This window comes from Puma concolor, chromosome E2, assembly GCF_028749965.1.
Source record: "Puma concolor isolate L17-30 chromosome E2, mPumCon1.1.hap2, whole genome shotgun sequence".
Classification (NCBI taxonomy): Eukaryota; Metazoa; Chordata; class Mammalia; order Carnivora; family Felidae; genus Puma; species Puma concolor.
Genome location: NC_141681.1, coordinates 31,337,979 through 31,348,492, shown reverse-complemented (window position 1 = coordinate 31,348,492; position 10,514 = coordinate 31,337,979). Strand labels below are relative to the sequence as shown.

General features: G+C 39.1%; 1 protein-coding gene across 2 annotated transcripts in view; it reads right to left on the bottom strand.

Moving 5' to 3' along the window:
• Positions 1 to 568: 568 nt before the first annotated feature.
• Positions 569 to 10,514, bottom strand: part of LOC147573465 (protein fantom-like) — a 76,189-nt gene continuing 66,243 nt past the window's right edge. The window contains exons 18-19 of one of the 2 annotated variants that reach the window (XM_086689414.1): positions 7,160 to 7,204; positions 569 to 679 (exon numbers count right to left, since the gene is read on the bottom strand). In XM_086689414.1, coding sequence (XP_086545540.1) covers positions 623 to 679; positions 7,160 to 7,204 — 102 coding nt within the window. In that variant the 3' untranslated portion in view covers positions 569 to 622. The remainder of the gene's footprint in view (positions 680 to 7,159; positions 7,205 to 10,514) is intronic. The other variant, XM_086689415.1, reaches the window with a different exon arrangement.

Sequence of the window (10,514 nt, the reverse complement as noted above, 5' to 3'; positions counted from 1 at the left end):
TTTGGCCCATCATTTAAATTTTATTGCACTTTGTTTTCGAAGTATCTCTTATAGTATAGAGTTGAGTTTTGTCTTATAAGACAATCTGAAAATATTTTTCTTTTCACAAGTTTGTTCAGACCATTCGCACTTATGGTTACAACTTAAATACTTGATCTTAGCCCTGTCTGATTATCTTGTGTTGCATTTACTATGGATATTTACCATGTGGTTTTCATTCTCTGGTTTGTTTTCTTTGCTTTTTAATAAAGAAAAAATGTTGGTGATTAAAATGACTTGTGTTTTTGTTTTAGTAGTTATCTAATATATTTATATAATGCTCATGTTTTCTTTATTTAGGTTTCTACTATGTGGTTTGTCTGCTTTACATGGTGTCTTTGGTCCTTACCTATAATCTATGTGAAGTTAATGAGTTTATGTTACTTTTCCATTTTTTCCCCTTTTTCTCTTACTAGAAAAAATTATCTACTTCATCAGAGCACATAACTTCTATATACTATTCTTGGTCTATATATTGGTAAGTAGAAGATCTGTAGTAAAATATAGTTCATGCTTACCACTAGTTCTAACAGTTTCTTCATTCACATCTTAGTTGGATGAAGGTGGTCTTCTAATAGATTCCTCACAAAGAGCTCGAGTACAATATTCCCTGAATTCTTGCATGTCTGCAATTGTTTTTCTGTAACCAAGCACATGAAAAGATGCTCAATGTCATTAGGGAAATACAAATCAAAACCATGATGAGATACCAATTCACACTCCTAAGAATGGCTATTAAAAATGGAAAGGGGAGAGTAACGCACGTTGCAAGGATGTGGAGAAATTAGAATCCTTGTATACTGCTAGTGTGAATGTAAAATGGTTCATTTGTTGTAGGAAACACATCCTCAAAAAGTTAAACATACGATTATCACATGACCCGCTTCGAACTACACCCAAAAGAGTTGAAAACAGGTACTCAAGCAAATCCTTGCACCAAAAACGTTCACAGCGGCACTATTCACAGTAGTCCAAAGGTAGAGAAAACCCAAGTGTCCATCGCTGGAGGAATGGGTAAACAAATTTTGATTATCCATCCAATGGAAGGTTATTCAGCCATAGATAGGAATGAAGTACTGATCCATGCTCCAATGGGGATGAACCTTGAAAACCAGTATGTTAAGTGAAAGAAGGCAAACAGGGTTACATATTGTATGACTCCATATTGTGTGAAATATGCAAAATAGGCAAGTACCTAGAAACAGAAAGTAGATTGGTGGTTGCCAAGGGCTGGGGAGGGGGCTGATAGGGTATACAGGGTATACTTAATGTATACAGGGTTTCATTTTGGAGTGATGAAGTGTTCTAGAACTAGATAGAACAACATTGTGAATATACTAAATGCCACTGAATTGTTCCCTTTAAAATAGTTACTTTTGTGTTATATGAATTTCACCATGATGAAAATTGTTCTTCTATAGCCTTGATATTTGAAAGATTAGCTGAGTTGAACTAAAAATCATTGGTTCACACTTTACCTTGGTAAGACTATTTCACCAAGGCATTGCTTCCTAAGTTGCTCTTGAGAAATCTAATGCCAACCTGACTTCATTTTCATTATAAAAGACTTGTTCTGATTTGTTTTTCCCTGATAATGAGTGATGAGATACCACTTCACACCTGTCAGAATGGCTAAAATTAACAGCTCAGGAAACAACAAATGTTGGTGAGGATTCAGAGAAAGGGGAACACTTTTGCACTGTTGGTGGGAATGCAGACTGGTACAGTCACTCTGGGAAACAGTATGGAGGTTCCTCAAAAAAATGAAAAAAAGAACTACCCTACAACCCAGCAATTGTACTACTAGGAATTTATCTAAAGGGTACAAAAATGCTGATTCAAAGGGGCACATGCACCCCAATGTTTATAGCAGTGCTATCAATAATAGCCAAATTATGGAAAGAGCCCACGTGTCCATTGACAGATGGATAAAGAAGATGTGGTGTATACATATACAATGGAATACTACTCAGCGATGAAAAAGAATCAATCTTGCCATCTACAACAATGTGGATGGAACTAGAGTGTATTAGGCTAAGGGAAAGAAGTCAAAGACAGATATCATATGATTTCACTCGTATGTTGAATGTGAGAAATACAACAGATGAACATAGGGGAAGGGAAGGAAAAATAAGATAAAAACAGAGAGGGAGGCGAACCATAAAAGACTCTTAAATACAAAGAATAAACTGGGGGTTGCTGGAGGGGCGGTGGGTGGGGGGATGGGTTGGGTGGGTGATGGGCATTGGGTAGAGCATTTTTTTGGATGAGCACTGTGTGTTATATGTAACAGATATATCACTGGGTTCTACTCCTGAAGCCAAGATTGCCCTGTATGTTGACTAACTTGAATTTAGGTTTAAATTAAATACATACATACATACATACATGCTTGTTCTTTTTGCCTAGAGGACCAGAAAGGATTATTTTTTCTTTATTTTGTCTTTAATGTCTAGTTGTTTTATTAAGATACGTTTCAGAGTTGACTATTTAGAAGCAATTTTCCTCCACGGTGGGCCCTTTCAATGTGTAGATTCAGGTCTACTTTTACTTCAGGAAATCTTTCTTGAATTATAGTATTATATATTTGTCCTACTTCACTATTTTCTCATTGGCATCTGTAACTGCACTTATGTTTGCCTATTATCTATCTATCATTTTCTCCCGGGATCTTTTTGCCTCTTTCATTTTCTTGGCTCCTTCCATTTCTACTCCTTACCTTCCATCGTCGACTTTCAGCCATATTTATTTTCTCTCAGGTATCTTCTAGTTTAGTCATTTCAAGGCTAAGTTTTCGTTTCTTTCCTAACATCAGTTCCCATTAGTTCCAGTCTGTCAGTTTCTATTTTGGGTTTTTAAATCCCTGATCTACGTCTTCTCCCAGCATCTGCAATTGCTTGTTTAATGATAATTAATTCATGTTGGAATATGGTATTATATTTTCTTTTGCATCAGGGCTGGTTTTCTTTATGCCTTCTGGAGTTTGTCATTTACTGAAGTTTTTCTTAAGCTTAAAAAAAAGTTGAAGTAGCACGTAAATTTAGTAAAGTAGATAAGCTGATAACCTGATGCTTCACTTTCCCCTTGCTCTGACCTTAATCCACTGTCATCAAGAATCTATCACATGCCAGAGCTTATCACACCATTTGCCATAAACACTGTCATCCTTTTTACCATCTGATTAGTCAGTGACCCCTTTTCAGACTCCCATCCTAATGTTCTGCTTTCTAGGGCCACTCCTAGTACTTAGTTTCAGCCTGGGTGCCCCCAAAGCAGGGCCCGAAACAAGGACTTGGCATGTGGGAATTTTATTTGGGAAATGACCCCAGAATTTAGGAGGGACTGGGAGAAATGAAATGGAAAAGCCAATGCAAAGTTGTATTGGCAAGCTGATCATTTCTGTGAGTGATGGGGCTTGTTCCTGCCGGAACCCTATAGAATGTACTTCAGGACTGTCTGCCAGAGGCATGGAGAGGGGGAGTATTTATCCACTGGTTCCTGGCTCCCATTGGTCAAGTCCCCTGGGGTGGTAACTCACTTGTTTGTGAATAAAGGAGGGAGAAGAGGTAGGGCCCAAGAAGGGTTTAATACCATTTTCTAATGGCTTCCACAGTCTCAGCTAAGTCAGCTCTCAGTCTTAGTGTTGTCTTAGGTCTCTGACTGCTTTTAAGACTTTTTTTTCCTTTGGTTTTCAGCAGTTTTTCTAGGATGTGTCTTCAGTGATTTTGTGTTTACCAAGCCTGGGCATACAGAATGAGGTCATTCTTGTATCTGTGCCTCATATGTATTCTGAAAAAGTCTTAGTCATTATCTCTTTGAATATTGATTCTAATCCTCTTTTTCCTCTCCTGGGACTTCAATTATGGGTACAACTTTCCATACATTCCTATGTCTTGTAATACCCACCCTCCCCTTTTTTGGTTACTTTCCATGCATCAGAATGGATTTTTAAAAAATTTCTTTTAATGTTTATTTATTTTTGAGAGAGAGAGAGAGAGAGAGACAGAGTGCGAGTAGGGGAGGGGCAGAGAGAGACAGAAGGAGACAAAGAATCCGGAGCAGGCTCCAGGCTCTGAGCTGTCAGCACACAGCCTGACATGGGGCTTTAACTCATGAGCTGAGAGATCATGACCTGAGCTGAAGTTGTACGCTTAACCGACTGAGCCACCTAGGTGCCCAAGAATGGATATTTTTTAAAAAAGATGAAATATCTGTATTTTTCTTCATGTTTATTTGTTTTGAGAGAGAGAGAGAGAGAGAGAGCGAGAGAGAGAGCGTGCACATGTGCATGTGTGGGGAGAGGCAGAGAGGGAGAGAGAATCCCAAGCAGGCTCTGTGCTAAAAGCACAGAGCCTGATACAGGGCTCGATTTCATGAACCATGAGATCAGGGCCTGAGGCAAAATCAAGAATCAGATGCTTAATTGACTGAGCCACCCATGTGCCCCGGAATAAATATTTTTTTTAAATAAATTTTTTCACAGTTCAGTAAGTCATCTTTCAGTGTTTGATTTGCTGTTAGACTCACCTGGTGAATTCTTAATTTATTTGTAATTTTCATTTATAAAATTTCCAGTTGGTTTTGGTCAAGAACATCCATTTCCATGTCAAATTTCTTAAGATTGTTTTTTAACTCTATTATCTATTAACATATTAAACATTTTTTTTTTTTTTGAGGTTCATGGATGATGACTCCTTTTTCTGATTTACTTGAGGGAATTTCACTTGTTTGTTGTCTTAGTCTTCAGTCACATGATCTTGTCTCCTCACGTGCCTAGTTTTTTTTTTTAATGTGTACTAAACATTGTACATGAAAAATGCAGGAATGATTTGAGCCTGAAGGATTTACTGGGGGCTCTCAATTCTTGTCTTCGGTGGACTCTAAGTTTCCAATTTTTGTTCTTCAAAGTCCCATGAATCTGTTGAAAGCTCTGTTCAGCTTCTCACTCATGCTTTCAAATTGGCAGATGCCTCTAGAAGCAAATTGGCTTTAATGCCTGGCTCACCTTCTGGTTTTCCTCTGTTCCCACATCTTGTTCTTGTGAGTTCCTATAGCCTAGGTAGCTGGTGGCATTTTGATGTTTCCAAACACTTCATATATAATATGTGTGTGTGTGTGTGTATATAAAGTCAGATTTTCTACTTGTTCTCGCAGGAAGGCTAATCCAAACCATCAAATTCATCATTACTAGGTAGAACTCCATCCTACTGAAAAGTTTTCTTTTTCTCTTCTCATGCAATATGGATACAGGGCAGTTTAAGTAAAACTGATTTGTTTTGGATTTTCCTGGACAGGCCAGAGAGGATAATCCAATAGACCGGGAAGAGGTTTGGGTAGCTTACAGGGTTTCTTAGCTCAAGACTATCCTCTTCCGTGGCTGCAGTGAAGCTTCTTTAATAAATTATTTCTTTTTAATGATAATACCATTTAGTGATACTATCTCGTTTCATTGGGGCCCATAGTTTCAGCTGGTTCTTTCTTTCATTTCACTATCACGTCTCCAAGGATACCTCCCCAAATCAAAGTGCTTCCCTCTCTTCCAGGTGTCTTCCCAAGGTTACTACCTCTGGTCCTATGTACTTCTCAAGCGCCTTTCTTTCATTTTTCCAGTAGCTAATAACTGCCCCACCAGGCCTCGGACATGTTCTCAGCATTTCCCCACTCAGCATGCCCTTGCCCTACTGAGGGACCTTGAGTTGATGCTGTCTGAGTTCTGCTGCCACTAGAACCCTGTCACACTCACTTCTCTTATGCTCAGCCCTTGCCTTGCTCCTCCTCTAGTGTGGGCTTCTGAACTGAGGTTTATTTCCTCCACTCACATGTAAGGTGAAGTCCGCAGAACTTTCTTTCTCCTAGTTATGTAGTAGGAACGGGTAATTTCTTGTCCTATTAGGATGCAGAACAATAATAACACATCTTTTTAACTTTTTGATAGGATTGTGTTTTAATTATCCTTTTACTGCTTTCTAATTTTACTGCATTTTGCTTAGAGAAACAGTCTACAAGATTTCAATTCTTTGGAAATTGAGACTTCCTTTGTGGCTGAGTACATGGTTGATTTTTTTTTTTTTAATTTTCCATTTGCACTCTATATTTGCTTGAGATTGGTAAACATATTAAGCACATCCTCTAGACTTTAAAAAAAAACAACCTTTTTTGATTTATCACTCTCTGAGAATTAAAATCTAGTAAAACTCATGTGGCCGCAATATTTTGTCCGCAGTTTTGTCAGGTTGTTGCTTCATATTTTGAAGCTGTACTGTTAGGTGTGTATCTGTTCAAGTTCATTATATCTTTGACCTGTTTTCCTTTTACCGGTATAAATAGTCCTTGTCTCTTCTTTTCCACCTTGAATTCTGTTTTGGGTTACCTGGCCTCGATGTTTACACAAGACATCAATCTCGTTTTATAGGTTGTCTTTGCTCACTTGGTTAGAAAAACCTCCCTAATCGGGGCGCCTGGGTGGCTCAGTCGGTTAAGCGGCCGACTTCGGCTCAGGTCATGATCTCGCAGTCTGTGAGTTCGAGCCCTGCGTCGGGCTCTGTGCTGACAGCTCAGAGCCTGGAGCCTGTTTCGGATTCTGTGTCTCCCTCTCTCTGCCCCTTCCCTGTTCATGCTCTGTCTCTCACTGTCTCAAAAATAAATAAAATGTTAAAAAAATTTTTAAAAAAAGAGAAACCTCCCTAATCTTGGGTTGTGTATAGTCTCTTCAGTTTTTTCCTTAAATTTATCTAATTTCCCCTATTGTTAATGATGGCACGTGTAACTAGGACAAAACACATTTATGCCACATAAAGCTTGATTTATTTATTTATTTTTTTATTTTTTAATTTTTTTTTTCAAAGTTTTTAATTTATTTTTGGGACAGAGAGAGACAGAGCATGAACGGGGGAGGGTCAGAGAGAGAGGGAGACACAGAATCGGAAACAGGCTCCAGGCTCTGAGCCATCAGCCCAGAGCCCGACGCGGGGCTCGAACCCACGGACCGCGAGATCGTGACCTGGCTGAAGTCGGACGCTTAACCGACTGCGCCACCCAGGCGCCCCTTCATAAAGCTTGATTTAATGACACATTTCCTTAAAAAAAAAAAAAAAAAATTCCTTATGCTTCAGCTCCTTACCAGTGATTCCTGAGAGCTTTTTGATTTCCAGCCTCTGTTACTTCGCTACAAAAGCAAAGACACAAAAATTAGCTTGCTGTTTGCTCAGTTTCATAATGGTTGATTAAAAATGCCCCCCCCCCCCCCCCGCCATCACAGTAAATTAAGAGAAGTCGTCACACAAGGGCAGATTTTGGGAATGCCATTGGATCTGTCACAGATGCTGGTATCTAAAGTAGCACCAAGAGAAGAGAAAGGAAAAAAAAATGTGGCTTGAGTAACTAAAAAGGAGTAGAGGGAGACAGGTGGGAGGAAATGTTTAGTGGAATGAATATGTGTAAACAGAACAGATGACAGAAATAGAAAGATCAAGAGGGTGAATTTGATTTATAAAGGAAATTAATGGTGCTCAGTAAAGAGAGGGGTGATGCTGTTACAGGGATGAGGAAGGTGAATCTCAACAGAGGAGGGGCAAAAGGCAGAAAACAATGCCATCCACCACAGAAAAGAGGCCATATTCTAAGCCTGAGAGAACCAGATTTTACTTCAGAACAACTGGAGGAAAAACACGGTTTAAAGACACGAGTCAATGTTACATGGAAAACGAAAGGGTAAGAACAAAAGGTGTCACAATACCAGAACATGGGCCCAATTTTCCAGGTTAGACTGTAAAGTGCAGTCCACTGGTGGCTCTTTGAAATGGAAGTGAAAAATCTATATTGCAGGATAAGAGAGATTGGGATGAGGAGATGTTTTCTAATTCTGTATTTTCAGTTTTTAAAACACTTTGTTTCCACATCTTTGATATTTTGGAGCTTTCCGGTTGACCTGGAGGTTGTTTTTGTTCTGAACAAAGGGGATGTAGAGATGTTTGCTCCCATTCAGGGATCTAATTAGGCATGTTGTCCAATCTATAATAAGTCACGGGCTCAGTTTTTCTTTGTCAAGGTAGTCAGAGGCCTTCAGGCATGAGTGACTTATTGAAATGTACTCTCATAGTTAGGGATGAATTATTATCCTGATATTGTCAATCACTCAATAATTTTATATCCCCAGAGCTCTCCCTTGGTTGTTTTGTACCACACAAAGACGACACTTTATTCTCATATTTGTTCACAGACATGATAACACATTTTTGTATCCAGCGAAGAAGGAAATCCTTCTAAATGCAGCAAGAGTGGCAGTCTGACTAAAAAAAGTTATTTTCCATATCCACAAAAATGTTAATCAGATTCTTGTCAGAACATGTGTAAGAAGTGGTTTTCATTGTCACAGCTCTTGATGTCAGATTACTAAAATAATTTATGTTTTGTTGCAGGGAACATGGGTGTGAGCAGAAACCCCCCAAGTCACGTGACCACTTCTGAGCCTACTCTTCTTCCCAACACATAGAAACGATCTGTGTTTCGTGGTACCGAGTGAACGGCGGGAACGGTGGAATTTCAACATGGCTGTTCTTTATTTGATTAAATATACTCTCTATTCTTAAAAAAAAACTAATTTAAGTTAAATGGCAATAAACCATGATAATTTGGAAAACATGTTGAAATTGAGAGTGAAGAGAAATGTTCTGTATGTAAACCACACTGTAAACCATAAAACTTATTTTTGTCAACTGCTTCTCATGACAGTGGCTGGGAATTTGACATTTCTACTACAGTAGGCAGAAAACCATGTAAAAGACACTCTCCCACATCCCACATCACATCTCTATTTATATTTCCAAACTAAAAGCATTACAGCCCCGGAAAGTGCTGAGTGGACTGCGTACGTTTACACCAAGGGCTATAAGTTCACAGAAGCGTGGCCTTGAACTGGTGTCTTTGTGTGGCAAGGCCCCTGTCGGCACCCCTGCCCGCACCCTGTCCCCCAAGCCATACTGAATGGAACAGGCCTGGCTCGCCAAGAGAAAACCGTTGCTCCATAATCCAAAAGGCGATGAACTTTTTTCAGTGAACTCTGGTCAGTGCGAGACAGGATAAAAAACTCTTCTCAAACTGATTCCGAAACCCACGTGAAGCACCCCCACGATGGCATTCAGTACGACTTACCCACTTGAAAATGTGTCAGCAGCTATTCAATTACTTAAGGAAAGGAGACTTGTAAAAATTTACGTGGTTGCAAGGTGAAATTTTTTAAGGCTAGAAAAAAGACCTTTGATAATCTATACAAGCAAACGTGAATGTGACAGAAACACGGCTGGTTCTCTAATCGTGTCTAAGGTATACATTCCACCCGACTGACGAGGTCTCAGAAGATTCCTGATAAAAACTCCCCCTTTCCACTTAAAGATCATAAGAAGGCAGCGCGGTCCGGTTCTTTTCCCTGCAGAAAGGGTATTTAGTTTGGGATGTAACGTTTTAAAACAATAATACAAACCTCCTGGGAGAATACCACAATAAATGTCTCAAAAACCACTCAGTTAATCCCAGGGTATAATCCGGCTGTTTTAAATTACTGCAGGGAATATTATGGGCCTTAATGACACCGTAACTGCATGAAGCCAAAGAAAGCTAGAAAGAGAGGCCAAAAAGATGAGCTCAGAGCCAGCTGAAGTGACAACAAACATGTGGCTGTTTACTAGGATTGGAGAGGTTTAGTCTGCAGATGTTTGCGGTCTCTAGAAGGTTCCAGAGGAATGAGTTATTATGAAGATTTGCAGAGTCTGATGAGAGCAAGATTCTTCTTGGAGATGGCGGGCCCCAGACAGGGAGGCCCAATGGTAGAGACAGAATTTATAGATTTCTGCGGTCAGATCGTACTCTACTGGTCCCACAATGTACATCAACAAATTAATATTGTACGGATGTCATTTCAAAGCCTCCTAAAGACGAGAGTCATTATTGAAGCCATTAGAGCACAGATGGTTCAAACTATATGCAGATATTCATACTTGCATTTTTGCATTATAGCTGCTTTTTTTTTCTGTTGAACTGTAATGAATTGTCTCATAATCTATTCCATCTTCTTGCCATTAGCAGGCTTTGAATGTTCACAAATAGGAGCAAAGAACTCATTTTCCAGAGCTTTAATCACACAAAGAGGGAATGCCTAATTCTCTAAATGAAATGGTCTGTGATCACTGAAGCAGAGATTTAATATATCACGGCAAATTAGGTAGATTTTAATAAATTACTTATCTCCCTGAATACTTTACATATGCTTAAGAAGGAACATAGCCTGTTTGCAAACAGTGAAAACCCACAGCCTATAAAAATCCTTTGAAGAAAATGACAAATAAAAAAGTAAATTAAAAAATGAAATGCATTATATCCTAGACCTCTAGAGACAATTCCTTTGCAGCATTGATTCACGGCTCCATTAAAAATATCAATTAAATCCTTCAGTGAGATTGGGTAAAAGCTAGAAAATTAAC